This window comes from Chamaea fasciata, unplaced genomic scaffold (assembly GCF_029207755.1).
Source record: "Chamaea fasciata isolate MVZ Bird 193981 ecotype frontalis unplaced genomic scaffold, bChaFas1.0.hap1 SCAF_1, whole genome shotgun sequence".
Lineage (NCBI taxonomy): Eukaryota > Metazoa > Chordata > Aves > Passeriformes > Sylviidae > Chamaea > Chamaea fasciata.
In genome coordinates this window covers 99,214,015-99,231,743 of record NW_027094086.1, presented here as the reverse complement: position 1 = coordinate 99,231,743, position 17,729 = coordinate 99,214,015, and the positions used below count along the sequence as shown (strand labels likewise).

Below are 17,729 nucleotides of genomic sequence, written 5' to 3'. Positions count from 1 at the left end.
GGCTGTATAGTTGTCCTGTGGCTACCATAAAAAAGGTAGCAAGCTCATATGGAGACATCTCCACTGGGGTCCTCTTAACTTCCTGAGTCCTATCATGCACATCTTGATTTCAATTATAGCAAAAACAGAGGTTCACAGCAGTTTTGCATCTCTCTGGCACAGCCCAGGCACACAAGCAGTGTTTCTGTTGACCAATGAAAGCAATGAAAGGGGCAACTACATGCACCTTGAGTGTGTGATGTTTTAGCTGACCATTTTTGAAGTGTATTAAAAAGGCAATTCTTGCACAAGCTAACTGTGCATAATATGTGTGATGTTTCGCTTTCCAGATTGTATTTCTTAATTCTGCATGTGCATGTAAAGTAGTCACTCAAATCAAAACAATGAGATGGAAGTGTTTCTTGATTCTAACAGGATTTCTTTCAGTTCTTTGGGCATAGGGCGCATGAAATAACCAAGTATGTTATGACATCAGAGCTGGATTTCCTCCCTTCTGTTATCTATCTCATAGAGTGCCTATCGAGTCTTCACCAACAGTACCTGCTTGAAGCATATGATTCTGAAGATTCGTAGAGATGCTCGTAATTTTGAGCGGTATCAACACAATAGAGACCTAGTAAATTTTATCAACATGTTTGCTGATACCCGACTGGAGCTTCCTCGTGGCTGGGAGATAAAAACTGACCAGCAGGGCAAGGTAAGAGTGCCAGTGAAACTAATTACTTGTTTACACAGCACATCAGACTACACGATTATTAAAAGTTCCTTCCTTCTTGACTCAAAATTAGGGAAGGTTTGGTTTAAACAACAGAAGCAGCAAGGAGAGTTGTTTTAGAAGTAGAAAAAGAGGTTCAAAGTTTCAAAGCATTTCTAGCTTTCTGTAGAATATCGTACCAAAGCCAAGGCAGCATTGGACTGACAACAAAGTTTGAGCCGGGGTATATCCGATGTGACTGCAAAATTTGACTCAGTGTCTCTACCTCAAATGAAGCTTTGCTGACTGACCTCTGGAACTACCAAATAGGTTAAAGCAGCGTTGCCCAATAACATTATTCTCTCCTTGTAAACAGTGACTTGTTTACATCATGGCCATTGCACACGATTTTGGCTTACATATCTTCAGGTACTTTCTAAGAGCTATTCCAGCTTTGAGTAGGCCAGTCCTGTTGTTTGCAGGTGCTTTCCATGGACTATACTTACCCCAGGTATTTCCAACATACAGTTGCCAGTGGTTTTCCTGCTGTGCTCCCGCAATACCATCACAGGGTTGGCAGTCTTCTTATTAAAGAAACCATTGTTCCTTTGTGTTTCAGTCTTTCTTTGTTGACCACAATAGCCGTGCTACCACCTTCATAGATCCCAGGATCCCGCTGCAGAATGGGCGTCTCCCAAATCACCTGACTCACCGGCAACATCTGCAGCGACTTCGTAGCTACAGCGCTGGAGAGGTAACTGTGCTCGTATCAACTCAGGAACTTTTGACAGGGGTCTTCTCTAGAATTATAAAGAACTTCTTATATTTTAAAGACATTGAAACAGACTATGTTGTGAATATCTGTCTTCCAAAGACAGTAAGGGATTTTTTTGTCTTTCTGAAGGGCTTATTTCAGAGCTTGCTGGTTTCTATTTTGATGGTTTTCATAATAAAATAATAAGCAAGTAAAGCATAACTGAAGTGAAGTGATGACAGATTAGAATTTAAAAGAAGAATCTATATTTGACATCCTGGCCTTGCTTTAGTCAAGTTATTAATTATTCTTTTATAGCCTGATACCTCATATGTTTCTTCATTCCCCACTATGACCCTGTGCTCTGAAAATATAGACTCCCTAGAAGTCATGCAGTAATGTATGCTGAGGTTTACTTTCCCATCTTTCAGTCACATTAAATATCTTTCCTATATATCATGGGGATGATTTTTATCACTGAGGGCCATAGACAGGATTGAAATACTGTGTTTATATTGTGGATTTAAGTAGGAAAAGGTATCAGCAATCTGATTCTTCATATAGCAAATCCAAACAGTTAAACATTTGTAAAGATTGTTGCTGAATAGAACTAGAGATGAACTATGGTGAAAGGGTCTTTCACTTCCACAAAAATATCCAGAGAAATGCTTGTGAAATTAGCATCAAAATTTACTACAGCAGGACCAGTCTGAATACCTCTCACTGCCAAGTGGGTTGGGATCAAGAGCTGAACAGGTCAGTTCTTCAGGACCAAAGGCAAACCAGGCAGGAGTAGCTTGGGCATGTTTTCTCAGTCTTGGGTGAATACAGCACCATATTTCCTCAAGATAGAAGTGTTTCAATCATATCTTCCTACCAGCTTAGCAACTTCCCACTGCCAGCAGCCTTCACTAGTGTTGCTGCTGTGACTGAATTACTGGCACGAGTGTGATAGCCACCTGCACCATGATTCATGCTTGCCTGAGGCTTGCTTGCAAATTCACCATGTCAGGGACAGAAACACCACTGAGAAACTCAGATGACCTAGCCAAAAACATACACTTGGTTTTGCAAACACTGGCATGGCTGGCAAGGAGCAATATGCAATAAACCCCAAATAAACCAGTACAGGGTAGGGAGTCAAAAGTATTGAATACTTTTGAGTAATGATTATCTGGGGAAATCAAAAACTGTTCTTTGAGGCCACTGTTCTGGCATGATCAGCTAATGAAATATCACCTCCCAGTCTTGGTGGCCCAGGACCCACAGTGCTTCTGCGCCCTTGTCATAGTCAAACTTCTTTGTCATAGTCAAGTAACTTCCCATTTGGAAGTGTCTGTTACTTCATTGGAAGGACTCTCACTGATTTCCAAGGACTTTGGCTTAGTGCCTAAAAGTCCCTTATTTAAAAGGAAAATATTCAACCCTTTGCAGCTCAGTCCATTTATTAAGAGCCTTATATTCTATGCCGTTTCTTCCAAGTGCATTTTGATGTTCTTTGGCCTATAAATCATGTCTGTAGACTCACACATGGGGCTTTGTCCTGGCCATGTGTCAGCTGTCTGCAGTCTTGCTGGTTTCCTTGCTGAGCAGATGGTGTGGCCTCTGGATGCTGCCACCAGAATAGTACGAAGGACCACAAAGGACAACTCACCAGTCTTCAATGTTATGTATATGTGTCAAACGTGCCTGAAACATTAGAATAGTGAAGTTGTGGTTGCCAGAGAGGGCACAGAAAAGAGCCAGGGTAATGAAATAAAGGACCTTTGCAAAAACTTCCATTGTTCTGTGTAGATTACTGGTATTAAATGGTATTATCTAATAATTTGAAGAAAATGCTACAAACTCTTTAGTAAACACCTATTTAAGGGTTATCAGTCTTTTACAGGAGAAAGGGGGTTGTTGCTACTCTTAGTTATCTGATTTTTGGGAGAAAAGTTCAGGTAGCTGTAGTGGCTATCAGTAACTAAAGTACAGGTCACTAAATGATTCATTTCTTTCTCCCACTTCTATAAACTGAACAGTTTGTAAGCACTTTCCATTCCCTCTAAAGGGCTTCCCATCTGCAGTGAAAATCAACATATGTAATTACAGGGTAGAGATTTTAAGGACAGCAAGAGGTAGGAAGCAGGCATCCACAACGGAGAAGCAAGAGATGCTGGTTAGCAAGAAGAGCAGAGAGGGTGCTAGAATATGGCAGTATATAAATCTCCTTACCAACCCAGAGCACAACAAGCAAGTAACAGGATTCAAATGGGCCTGTGAAATCCCGCAGTGATATAAAACCCAGGAAAAGGTATTACATATTGAAAGGCTCCTCTGGTAGTTTGGACTCTCCACTCTGTTTGCAACATCCAAGTATCAATTTCAAAGCTGTTAAAACCTGACATAAATCTGTCAATTAGTCTGCACTACATGAACCAGGTCACTAAATCATTGGAGGGGTCACTCTTTAATTCTTATTAGAGAATAATGTGCTCATCAAAATTAAATTATTCAATTAAAAAGTCAAAGTAGACAAGATGATTGTGACTGAACACTAAATTGGAGCAATCAATTGTACTCTACTAGCTAAGAGTGGAAAGAGAATTGTTAGCAAAATGGAAGTTAATTAGGGGGCTGGGAATTTTGCTCTTGTGTTGCCAGAGAAAAATTGTTCGGAGGTGTAAATGCGCAAAGACCAAAAACAGCATGAGCAATGCCTAGGCATGGTGATGAAGGGAAGTACATCACCGATTTATTGAGGTGGGTACACAACCGGATTCTTACAATCTAGATTACTTTAGCTCTTGAAACAGAACTGGGAAGACTGGGAAGATGGGAAGAAGGGAGCAAAAGTTCCTTTTCACAGGCACTATGCACATTTCCTTCCAAAATTCTTGCTCCAGGAGAAATTTGTCCAGGCACTGGAAGGCTAACCAAAAGGAATGGTGACAAGAACAAGAGGAGGATCCAAGCCCAGGCTGGGCAGAAGTACCATGCAGTTCCCAAGTGATGAGCAAATACTACTTCCTGCTAATTTTTATGGGAGATATATGTTTAACTCCTCTGTTACTCCTCCCTTTCCCCCTTTCTATCTTCTGTTCAGTAAAATCATGTGTAGCAACAAGGGCATAGGATTTGTCCTTGTCAAGGATTAGTCAGCGATCACCATTAAAAACAGGCTCACCCACCACCTGCATTCCCTTGCAAGTCTGTTCTACAAGGACCTGAGGAACAGGCATCCTCACCTGAACTCCTGGGCTCCTTGGAAGTGAAGGAGCTGAGCCCAATGATACCTTAGCACCCTTCCACACATCCTAACTAGTACAGTTGGTCACGGGCCAGTGTGTGATCCTGGCTTTGCTGCCCACAGACAGCCCAAGAAATGGCTGCTTCAACACAGGCCTCATGCCCACTGTGGCAGTGGATCATACAGCACTTCTTGTACCTAAGGTTCCTCCCTGTGCCATAGCATGGAGTGCCATAAAGGCCACAGAGAGCTTGCTGGGGTGGATGCCTGGGTGACAGGGGAAAAGCTGCCTAAGCCTGAGCTAAACTTTCACTGTGAGTCGGCCTGTGGGGGTGTGCGGAGGAGACAAAGGCCAGAAGGCAGGTGCAGGTGAAATCCTAACTGAATGATGAAGCAAAACATTTGCCATGCACTTGCCCAGCAGTTTTATGTTTTAAGTTACAGTGTGTTTGATTAGAATAGTTAAGATTTTTTATTGTTTAACCTGCGTGTTGACACGTATCAAGTGCATTGACTGGTACCTTGTTACATGTAAACATTTTAAGCTTTACGGGTTCCAAGAGGCAGCTTGCCAGGCACAGTTAGCTTACCAGTTTTTGTGTATATCCAGCTGGAGGACCTGGTGTTTGGCTGCACCACGGAAAATGGGTTGGCACTGTTTGCTTGGATGCAGAGCTAAGCATTTAAAGTATTGAAGTTGGGGCAATTTCTTCCTAAAGTGGTTGCCAAATGCTATGATTTGTGCAGTGAGAAAGGAGCAGCTATTAGCCCAGTAGAGTGGCAATTGGAATTCCTAATTCATCTTGTCCTGATACAGCCTCGCACAGTAGTCACAGGACAAAGGGGAGTGTCTTTAAACTGAAAGTGGATAAGTTGAGATCAGATATTAGGAAAAAATTCTTTACTGTGAGGGTGGTGAAGCACTGGAACAGATTGCCCCAAGAATGCTCCATGCCTGGAAGTGTTTTAAGACCAGGTTGGAGGGAGCCCTAGCAACCTGCTCTAGTGGAAGGTGTCCCGGCCCGTAGCAGGGGTGTTGCAATTAGATGATCTTTAAGGTCCCTTCCAGCCCAAACCATTCTGTGATTCCTCTCTTGGCCTCACTGTGGCCATATTCTGGAGGAAAACATGAGAGGCAGGTGGGTTCCCCTCAACTTTCACAAGTCCACGGAAAGTTACCCAGCAAGTAGTGCCTTAGTGCAAACGTTGCCAGATGTCGTTGTTTGGCTTTTTATATCCTCATACCGAAGTGCTTCCCACCTTTTAAGAAATCTGCCTTCCTGACAAGATTCCCTTTGCTAGGCAGTATATTTAGAACAGTGGCTTTCTTTAAGTGCCTCAGTTAAGGAGCAGTGAAAAATTTCCATCTTTCTACTCCCTTTATCAGCTCTTTGGATTATGTTCTTCTTTTCAGTGTGTACAATTCAATTTCGGGTTATACAAGTTAGGCAGCCTTCTGAGATTATACAGCCTTTTTCTGTGCTGTGATCTACATAGATATACCTTCTTCACGTTATTTCCACTATTAAATTTCCCTTCAACAATGCTGAGTGAAAATTGCAATGTTGTGGGTTTTTTCTCTTTTTAAAAACATTGCTGTAAAAACCTTGAAGTAATGCAGTTATGCTAAAACAAGACATATTTGATACTACAGAGTATGTAGGGTGCTACTACAGAGATTTTATTCTTGTTGAACCAGAGAAGTCCATCACTGCAATACCTATATTAACATGCATTTCCTTTTGGATTCTGGTGCCTTCAGCACTGAGGAGGTATGATAGCTATGTATAATGGTGTACCTTCATTTGGAAGCACAGAATTACTTGCCTTTTTTAAGTTTACTGGTATATAAAGCTATAATTTTCATGCATGCTTCCTGTCCTTCAGTCAGCATCAAGGACAATTCTGAAGGTTACAGAAGTAAAGATGACAAATATTTTAACTGACTGATGAGCTACTGGTGGTCAGTTTTGGTGATTCTTTTCCTTTTCTCTGATGTTGTAGGCCTCTGAAGTCTCTCGAAACAGAGGTGTTACTCTGTTGGCCAGACCAGGCAATAGTCTCGTAACGGCTATTCGAAACCAGCACCATCATGAGGCATTACCTCTGGGTAAGCCAAGTTTTTTTTTTTCTTCCCAAAACAATGCTCACAAAGGTGGGGGTTAGGACTTCTCATTAGCTGTGTGCACTGCCTCGTGTTGTCCTGTGCCTCACTGGCAGTGCAGTCAGTGTGCCACTGCAGAGTCATGGTGACATGGCAAATAAAACCTCTGGTTTGTTTTCACCTTTTCCAGCTTACAATGACAAGATTGTTGCATTTCTACGCCAACCCAACATTTTCGAGATGCTGCAGGAGCGTCAGCCCAGCTTGGCCAGAAACCATGCACTCAGGTACCACTTTTTTCCAGACTGCTGTACCATACTTCCAGGAAGTGCTTTTTGTAGTGGGGAAAATCAGATTCTAGTAACTAGTACAAAAGATGAACTTGTAACTCCTGTAGAACTGTCACCATTAAAGAGTAAATGAGAATCACCACAATCCATGTGCTTACTATAGTTACTTTCCACAGACGTCCAAGGAGTAAGAAGAAGCAAAATAAATATGGGCAAGTAGTAACATGTCTAATTTCCAAGTGTTACTGAATAGCAGAAACTCCATCTTCACCTGCAATTATCTCTTTGCTTTTCAGAAGATAGAGTTAAAGGAGTGTTTGGATTGAAGTCAGCAGCAAAACCCCAATAATTCCAGCAGAACCATAACCAGATTTTGCTTCATGGTTGGATTTACACCCCTGTCATGGATAGTCACCCTAGATTTTATAAAGACATAGGAGCATTATTATTAATTGGATTGTACTCTTGTCTTTAATCTTTCTTACTTGACCTAAAGGTAGTAGTTTCCGAAGTAGTTAAATTGTGTCTTTCTTTTTCTTAAGCCCATTCCTCTCCTATTAGATTTTTTAAAAACAGAAAAAACCAGAACCAATCACCAGTAAAACTTAAACTCATTTGAATTCCAAAGTTTGAATTAACTGGTTTTGTCCAAGAACTTAAGCTGGTGTTAATCAATGTCAGTGATGCCCATATACACCTGCTGAGAGTTTGACCAAGAATTTAGGTTGTACTGTGCAGTCAGAGGTGTGGCTGTAGGACTGCTGAAGGAGGAGAGCACTTCCAACTTCCTGCAGTGTGCTTTCTGCTGGTAGCCTTACTGACTCCTCATTTACCTCTGACGGCCAGACAAAGATTTCTCCAGGTGTAAGGATTAGACTTTCTTCTGAAGGAATTGATACATGCAAAGAAAATGAGAAATAGAATGAAAAATACTCTCAGTATTCAGGATGTACATTTCTGTAACTGAGAATTTTTTATCTTCACCATCAAATTATTCCAGACTATTTTTTTTTCTCAGCTGTAAGTTGAATTCTCATTACCCAGAGAACAGATAATGCTTTTATCTCCTTTTGAGCAGAAAACAAAATTGACCAGTGATAGGGACTAGACAGCTTAGCCAGTGCGTAATGAGATTTGTAACAGGATACTGAGCCTTTTGCCTCCAGGTCATTGCTGATTATACCTTGGCCCAGGAGTGATCCAAGCTACTGTCTAATGCTCATGCAGCATATATTAAGCAAACTCCTAGGATGCAAACATCCATCTTTTATGGACCTTGATTGCAAGGTTCTAAAGTACATCCTTGACTTGAGGTTTAATATTTTGACTTGATACTAGAATAAAAAATATTTGGATACTGCAGTACTTTAGAAACACACTGATGGGCTGGGGTGTAGATGTGTATCTTCCATGATCCTAATCTGCTGATAGGATCCTATCCTATATTTCCCAGTCCTTATTAACAAAAGGTATGATTTTACACATGCAACACATATTACACTGTATAACCTCTGTGTGATTAATTCATATCAAGTATATGTTAGAGTGTTATTTGCCAGATGGAACTGACAGAGGGAAAGGAAGTGATATTACTGCAAATTCTGTTAACAAAAGGTGCTATGTTAGTTGTAGACTTACACAAAAAATCTGAAGTTGGTGACCTGATGTGCACATGAAACTGGAGGACTAAGAATCATTCTGTTTGCTAAAACAGGGAATAAAATCTCTTTCTTTTGGATCAGTAAACTGAGTGATAGAGACAGAAAATTTTTTTTGCACGTTTGTTAGGAAGATTAGAAAATGAATAGGATGTTTGCCATTTTTGTAAGGACAAAAACAGGAACTGGCAAAATACCAAAGAATAACAACTCTGTGCATGGCTCAAGCTCTGATGGCTTTTTTTTTTTTTTCTGGCTTGTCTTTTTATTCTTCTCCATAATATCACTTATGTTTCAGGGAGAAGATCCATTACATTCGGACAGAGGGTACACATGGGCTTGAAAAATTGTCGTGTGATGCAGATTTAGTAATTCTGCTGAGGTAATCAATTTGATCAATAGCATAATGTCATTTCTTATAGAACCAGAGAAACTATCTGGCTCTTTCTCAGCGTAATTGGAAAGATTTTGTTAAATCAGGTCACACTGATAGCCATCCAAAATGATTCAGCCAGAGTGTATCTGTCAATTTGTACTTCCTGGAAGGCAGCCTCCATCACTGCAGTAAATCCAGCCAGCTCAGTCAGTATGGCTGTTGCCATCAAGTAGCTGATAAAAAATAATCAGGTCAAAGCATTTCCTTTTAATGGAAAAAAATTCTTGTATTTTAAAGAAATAAAAAACAAAAAAAAGAGTGGAAAAAATCCCTTGTCTTTCTCACTACAGTAATGTAACTGCTCATGAAATTGATAATTTTACTGCAGCAGTTCTGCCACTCATGCATGAAACCTCAATGTCCAGTGCGGTGAATATTGTTTGGGTAATGAAGATAAGGCTTCAGTTTGTACTGGAACTAGAGAGCTTGGCCTTTAGGTCCTACTTCTCCTCGGTGCAGCTAAGAACTTATTTTATTGTCTTGTTCTGAGATGGGAAGTGTTGCATTACCCAGGTGGGGTTGGTGTGCTGTAATAGCACTGCCTAATGCAAGAAGCTTGCAATTTATTTCTGTCATTTCAATTCAAGCAGTCAAAGCACTGTATTACATGAAAATGACCCAAGAAAAACAGCCTGGGAAACTCTGTGCATCTTTATTTCTCACTGCTAATGTGTTGAAGGTGTTCCTGTTTCCTATGTAGCCTCACTTCTTTGCTGTCCATCAGTGGGCTGTCATGTTAGCATGAAGCATCTATTAAAATTCATTTTGTTCTTCATTGCTAGTGACCAGACTGTCTTTGGGAAACCTGTGGATTTCTTGAATCCATGAGTTCAGAGATGCATCCAAACATCTGATACAGTGAACTTGCACCATACTGCATATTTACATTCCTTCATGTGATGAATGTGAACTAAATCTCTCCCTGTGACTTTTTGCATGCAGCCTTTTTGAAGAGGATATCATGTCCTACATACCACTGCAGGCTGCCTTCCATCCAGGTTACAGTTTTTCTCCTCGCTGCTCACCCTGTTCATCGCCCCAAAACTCTCCAGGTAAGGAGATGGGGAAATTAAGACAAAATCTTGCCTTTGTGATATTTCTTCTAATAAATAGAAAGGAGCAGATTCAGAGCAGCATCTGCTGTCAGCCTGCTAATTCCAGTGCCCACTCTGAATCTGATCCCAGCTGCTTTTTTTGCTGGATCAGTTTCCAGTGCTGCTATGTATCAATTGAAGTGTTAGTGGTAGTGGAACACACAGATCAGAAATTTCCCATATGGAAGAAGCTATTTTCCTGTTTTTTATATCATTGGAAAGGATTAGGATAAGAGAATGGTGTACTCCAAGCATAAGTCACTGACATGAAAGCACATTCATTTTATGTGACAGCAGCAAGGAGCACCTTCCAAATTTAAGGTGTGCTTCAGCTCTTCTAGTACCCCTGTAAAGTTCAGTCTCCTCCACTCAATGTTCCAAAAACTTCTCTTCTTCCCAAGGCACATCTATTTTGAGACCTGAGGGGATCATCTTCATCATCTAGCCTGACCTTCCATGTTGAGCCCATTAACTTAGGTTCGACAGGAAACATATTTTCCAGAAAGACATCCTGTCTGAGAAGGTTATTTCCAGCTGTGCCATGTCTCTGTAGTTATTGTTAATGCTATAGAAATTTGAGGAGCTAATGTCTCCCTTTTGCCAAGAGACACAACCCCCACCACAGTCTCACTGTGTGGCTGTGTCCAGTGGCCATTTTGAGAGAATCAACAGAAATGTGATCTGAAGAAATCCATTTTTGGCTGGACTTTTTGAGCATGCATTTAAATTATCTGATTTCAAACAAAATTAATGGACAAGAGAAGTTCAAATTTTGGATGTGGCTTTGGAAAATGGAAAACTTTTTTGATGTGAAGAAGTTAAACACTAAACCCTTCTTTACAGGAGAACAGTGTTCTGTCAGAATGTCCTATTTTCATTAATGAGTTTTAACACCATTGTTAATACAAGTTCCCCTTGTCTACATCAGGACAGGTCATAAGCAAGTCTCCTACAGGAAAAAAGTCCAAGTATATGGTGCAAATGTGACTTAGGAGACTGTTCTTGTGAAAACACAAAGGCAAATACTCATTTCCACCAACACACAGTCTTTTTGCTAATTTCTGTCCTGGCTACAGAGCCGATGAGAGCACCCCTTCTCTTATGCCCTTGGGGAAAACAAAAGGCTGACAGAAGAAAGAAGTGTTGCAAGGGATTCTCTTTGTGCTGCATGTAAATACACCTTTCTGTTTTACCAGCAGAGACAGTAATGTCCTTCTCTCATGGCAACCACAATACATCGGGCTCCCACTAAATGTGATGGGCTTTTTTTCCTTTTCTGTGGAGCATTTGCTGCCAGATTTCTCATTAAATGACTGGGTTTTATTGTCTTTTATAATGAGATAGGAAAATGGGATTTCATTAATCCATTCTTTGGCCTTTTATGGCATGGCACTTGTTTATACAAAAAGAATAATAAGCTACTTTGAGAATGCATCTTTCAAAACAAAACAGGTTCCAAATTGCTGAAAAATCTGCTGTATATGTGAATTGTAATAGAGAAATGTAGCATTTTTTGCTGACAGAAATCGTTTTTGATGCCATGAAGGGGTTTTGTGTTGATAGCTGCAAGTGTTTAATATACAGTCAGATTAACACAGGGAGACCTGACTCCCAGCTTGGCTGAGTGCTAGGCTTCGGTGAGAAGCATTGCTCTGAGTTTCAGAGGTTTAATCCTGCTAAGTAAGGAGATCTCCTATACAATGCAGAGGAGAGAGATCTCTTAAAATTGCAAAAGGGAAAGAAAACTGAAATGCCACTGACAATGAGAGGCAGATGTGCATGTCAGTCTTTCTCATGCCTTTCTGATCCTTCAGTTTCCATTCAATCACAGCTAAAGGCAGAGGCAACACTAGGGCACACACAACGTGAACTTAACAGTACTTTCAGTCAAGAGGATACAGTCCCTGGAAGTTCATTGCAATCACTGAATTACAGGAACTTACAACTCTATTGATGCCAGATAGAGCAAAAATAACACTGAGTGCACTGTATACCTGCAAAAGGTTTCTAACACATTTATTAACCAGGTCTGTCTGGAAACATAAGCTGCATGATTTGGAAGAATGTAAAGCCACTTACACCTTAGAATGCTGTTCATTTTCCCTCCAGGGCTGCAGCGAGCAAGTGCAAGAGCACCTTCTCCATACAGGAGGGACTTTGAAGCCAAGCTGCGCAATTTCTATCGAAAACTTGAAGCCAAAGGGTATGGGCAAGGTCCAGGGAAAATTAAGTGAGTATTAAAATCACTCAATTAGTCTAACGGGGCATAGCTTTGTCTTTTGTCATTCATTGTCCATGAATACAGGGATAGGGAGCGTAAAACACTCTGAAGATGGCATTTTTTGCATAACCATCAGGGATAAGGTCTTCATATACCCTGCAAAAGAGTGACCTTCAAGAGGATTTTGTGTGGGATTTCTACTTCTTAAAGATTTGTATTATCTTACACTCCCACTTCCTAGCTATTTAACAGGGATATTCATATTCCTACCTATAATTTACCAGTAGGAGAATTATCCTTCCAGGAAAACACCCAACAGATATTAACAACAGCTGTGTCATTGTAATGGTGAGATGACTCCAAATTCTTTGGATCTACATATCAGTATAACTCAGGACCAGAACGTGATCCTACAGTAGTCTGTACATGCAGGTTTAACTTCCCATAGTTCTTTGTGTTGGTAGCCCTCCTGGATTTGAACTGGAGAGATTTCTGCCAGTCTTCATTTGAGGTTCTCTGTCATTTAATTGTGGAGTTTCTTTCCACACATCTTGTTAGTTGGCTTTTGAGTCTTTACCTACTTGTGCTCAATCTAGTTATCCAACTTTGCCAAAGGGCTGTGTGTTTCTAAGGTATTTCCTGGGCATCTGGTTGGATTTATGCTTCAGGTTGTCTTCCTACCAAAGGGCATCTGTTGTGGAAAAACTGAAAGTATGAAGCCAAGCAATTTCTTCCAGGCAAACGTCATCAGCAAAATGATCTTACAGAGCTGAGGAGTCTTAGCTGGTGGTTACCCCTTTTGGTGTCCTGCTAAATGGGTCCAAGGCAGACATGAAATATATTTTAGGAGATCTGTTTTAAAATATCCATGAACATATGAACCAGAAGGGTTTCTTGCACAGATGGTGTGTAAAAGTACTATTCATTAAATTGTTTTAGAGATTAGTAAGGGAATGAGAGGTGTGTTGCATAAACAGAGGCTGATACTCCCTTTGCTTCCCCTGCCACAGAAGCAGTATTTTCATGGACATTCACTGGATTAAATCCAGGAAGTGATTGGGTCCAATTCCAGAAAGCTGTGACTTCATATACACAGGAAACTTTCAGCCCCCTCTACCACATAAATTTGTACATAAAGGTTGTTGCAGAGAGTCTTAGCAGTAGACCAGCACTTTGAACCTAATCATGGCATTGTGAAGGAATTCACCTTCGAGGCACATAGAAAAGCCAATGGAACAACTCTTGAAAACTTGTAATGGTCAAGTAGCACATGCACCAGCAGATGCCATTTTATTAAGCTTACTGAGAGCGAATGTCTCTCTTTACAACTGTTTACATCAGCCTCACAAGCTCACACAGGACTTAATCATCAGATCTTTATTTCTGCTGCCCTTTGCAGGTTAATTATACGGCGTGACCACTTGCTGGAAGGCACCTTCAACCAGGTAATGGCATACTCACGCAAGGAGCTCCAGCGGAACAAACTCTACGTCACGTTTGTCGGCGAGGAAGGGTAGGGAAACACGGAATGTTCTTGCTTCTGAAGTAGCTGTTATGTTGCAAAACACCAAGTTGACTAAGGCAGAGTCTGTCTTGTTATGTAATGTTTCTTTGGTTTTGTTTTACCTCTGAGTAAGTGATTCATCTTAACTCAAACATTTCTTAAAAATAACAATAAAGCTTCATTTTCCTATAATACCTTCCATCTAGATGTCTCAAAGTGACAGGTTAAGTGGTTAAATCTATTGTCATCTTGTTTGCCGTAGATATTTTGACAGGCTGGAAGGAAAACTCAACTACAGGCCAATGTTTACATGCTGAATCAGTCTCAGGACTGTAGAGACCAGAACTTATCCACTTTGTTACTCTAACTCTTCACAATAGATCTGGTTTTGCTTGAAAAGTTTTTGCTTTGCGCGCCAGCTAATGATCATTAGTAATCCATATGTGGATTTCTTGTTTCCATCTTAAGCGAGAAACATAAATGCTGTTTATGTCCTTAAAATTTAATTCACGCAGTTGGAATCTGAAAGCAATAGAAGTTTCTTGAGAAGACCTTTTCTCAGGAAGCTTTCTACAACTCTTACAATCCATGAGCCCTTCTTGTATGATGAAAGCCAGCCCCTGACCTTTTGTTTTCAAATGTAAGCATAACCTTTCAAAGCCACCCTGACTCACCTCAAGAGCTGCATTGTAGTTGAGGCTTAATCTACATGTTTTTATAATGAAAAGATCATTATGTGCGTGTTTCCAGTGTGCCATATTCCAAAGGCATGAAATTGTATTTCAAGTAGTTTTGCATGTAAAGTTTCTTTTTCTGAAAAACCACATGTGCAGGATTTCAGTTCCAAAGGTACCAGACAGTGCCTGAGGCAACTCTCAACCTGTCCAGCAGCTGCTGACACTCTCAGCTCTGAGATGTCATGGCAAGTGAAGGCCTTCTGTCCCTTGTCTCAGGACAGGTTACATCCAGTGGAAAACAGAAGTTGCCAGTCTCAAAGAGAGTCACTTGGTGACCTCAGTATCAGGGGTTTTTTCACTCTTACTTTTTATTCTCTATGGATTCAATATTGCATAACAGAGGTCATCTTTCACAGCTGGTTTTGCCTCTGGCCTGCAAGTAAAGCATAAACATGTTGCACACTTCAGTTTATGTTTGTGGAATAGCATTCTGGAATGCTAATACTGGCCAAAGTCATATTGTTTTCTGTGTGTCATGGTGTCCTCAGGAGAAATTACAAATCAATTTGATGTGCAAATTCATTCGTTCTTCACCAATTCATTTACATCTGAAGATACATTCCTCTAGGGTTTCTGCTGCTTAATGCTAATATACATTCTGCTGGAAGGACTCCAGGATGCCAATTCCCTGCTGAAGAGTTGATGCTGTACGGCCATGTGATGCTGTATGGGCACAGCTTTCCACGTTTCAAAGAAAAAGGACACTGAAAATTAGCTATAAAGGCTTTATGATGAGTTAGTGTGTTGCCCAGAAATGCAATAGCCTATTGGAGGTTTTTGAACATAGACACGTGTTGTTTGTAGCTCTTTACTCCAGCCATTATCAGGCTTAACCCCATAATTTGATGTCCATAGAACCAGACCTGATCCGTGCCTGGCACCAGTGGGTCATGTGGGCTTGTCACTATCCTCTTTTACAGGTGTGGCTTTTGTGTCATCACATGATCCTAGAACTAAAGCTCCTCAAAGAGAGAAGTACTGAATCTCCAGACATAAAACACAGGAGGATGGGCCCACCAGCCATTTGTCATCCTTCTAGTTGCACAAATGAATCATTCAACCCCTTTCACTTATGCTTCTATAACTTCATAGTGCAGAGCATTCTGATCCAGGTGCAGAGCTTTCCACTTGCTTTACAATTGTTAAGTAGAAGGAATAGTGTCCACCTCAGAAAAATCTTTTGGCACACATGATATATGGCTACAGGTCATTTCTTCAATAAACATGCAGATTTATTTTATATTGAAAAACCTACCTAGCATTATTAGAGAATGATCTGTTTTTAATAAACCCGCCACAGTTTTCATTTAATGCATTCAGGAAAAATTTTTGGTCTAATTTTTCTTTTTTTTTTTTCCAAGTTCAGTGTAAAAATTCAAGGGGAAAAAAAGAGGCTCTCTACAGATGAAATTCATACAACAGCAAAGTACATTTTAAGGTGTTCCACATGAAAATAACAGAAAAGTGGAAGGACTTACAGGGAACAAGCAAGGAGTCATCATTCTGTCTTAAGAGACATAATTCTGCTGGGACTTGGTCATGTTCAGCATAAATCTTTATGGTTTCTGTAGATAAAAACGCATTCTTGAGGCCAGATTTGGGTACATCTCAGTGTAGCAAGGTCAGAGCAATTTCTGCTTTAGGCCAGGCTTTCTGATCTGTGAACCTAAGTGTTCACAGGCAGTTCAAACCCACTCACTAGAAAGCTACCCCTCTGCTGGCCAGCCAGCTGAGGCAAGGCTGAGCTTTGTACCTCCAGTTTGCTAAGCTTTTGGAACAAAGGAAAATAAACTACTTAAGACATGTGGTCCCAGTGATGATTCCTTCCAAATCAGCCTGGATATTGGTGAAGTTTTGGCAGGATTCAGAATCAAGTTTTGAGAGGACAGATAAATCATGTTAGAAACACTTGACTACACAGGCTACTGTGTTAAGACAGCAGCCAATGTAGGCAAACCTGGGAAATCCTCTCAAATGTTAAGGAGCCTCATGTCATCTTTGCTACCTTTTTCTTTCCAGGTTGGACTACAGTGGCCCCTCCCGAGAATTCTTTTTCCTTCTGTCTCAGGAGCTTTTCAATCCCTATTATGGGCTGTTTGAGTATTCAGCCAACGACACTTACACTGTACAAATCAGCCCCATGTCTGCCTTCGTTGAAAATCACCTGGAATGGTAAGAACATTTTATGCAGAATTGAAAAATTGTTTCAGAGCAATTTAAAAAAATGGAAAAGCAAAACAAAAGCTGCCAGTTTAGACTGGAGTACATACAAATATTGCTAATTCTGGGAAGAGGTGGGGAAGTAGGTTGTGAAAAGGAAGAGATGGGGTGAACATATATACAAGAGCAGGCTCTGAAAAGCAGTTGTGATGAAGTACCACTATTAATATGTCCTGCTGGCATTACTTGGGACTTGATGTTTGTGAACTTCTGTGTGAATATAAACAGGACAGGAAGAGGAGCTCTGCTTAATGCAGTCTTCATCTCCTTGGTCCCTTTCTAAGAAAAGCCAGTGTGGCCTTCCTATACATCACACAGCATTGTACTTGGAACCTGTGCAGTGTTCTCTGAGAGCCATACTGCTGCTCTGTTCCTACTACAGGCCTTAAAAAGGCCCAGTGAAAGCAGTTTCCCTTTCCTTCCCTGACAGAGTGTCCCTGCTTGTCTGGGGCAAGGCTGGCAGAGTGAGGAGATATTTTAGCTTACTAAGTATGTGTGCAAACAGACAAATTGCTGATCTTGTTTCTTTATCAAAAATTCTGAAAGCATATTGTGATGTCCTCATTTTCTCTTTCTGCCTCCAGATCTGTCTGTCTTTGGGAGTTGTTTTCACTTTGGTAGTTTCAGATGTGGTTAAGCGGAGCATAGGCTGCGAGCCCTGGGCATCTCTTGGTCCCTTGTGGGATTTCATTGTGTCAAAGAAGAACTGCCACATGGGTTAGTTCCTATGATGGTTTTCTTTGTCAATCTCACTGGCTTCTCTCAGAGACCCTATTTTTTAAATG

General features: G+C 40.7%; 1 protein-coding gene across 6 annotated transcripts in view; it reads left to right on the top strand.

The window, feature by feature from the left end:
- Window positions 1-17,729, top strand: part of HECW1 (HECT, C2 and WW domain containing E3 ubiquitin protein ligase 1) — a 254,102-nt gene that overhangs the window by 205,452 nt on the left and 30,921 nt on the right. For all 6 annotated transcript variants that reach the window (XM_066190748.1, XM_066190729.1, XM_066190720.1 and 3 more), the window contains 9 exons: window positions 512-697; window positions 1,314-1,448; window positions 6,685-6,790; window positions 6,975-7,071; window positions 9,031-9,114; window positions 10,111-10,220; window positions 12,372-12,492; window positions 13,883-13,996; window positions 16,744-16,896. In XM_066190748.1, the coding sequence (XP_066046845.1) occupies window positions 512-697; window positions 1,314-1,448; window positions 6,685-6,790; window positions 6,975-7,071; window positions 9,031-9,114; window positions 10,111-10,220; window positions 12,372-12,492; window positions 13,883-13,996; window positions 16,744-16,896 (1,106 nt within the window). The remainder of the gene's footprint in view (window positions 1-511; window positions 698-1,313; window positions 1,449-6,684; window positions 6,791-6,974; window positions 7,072-9,030; window positions 9,115-10,110; window positions 10,221-12,371; window positions 12,493-13,882; window positions 13,997-16,743; window positions 16,897-17,729) is intronic.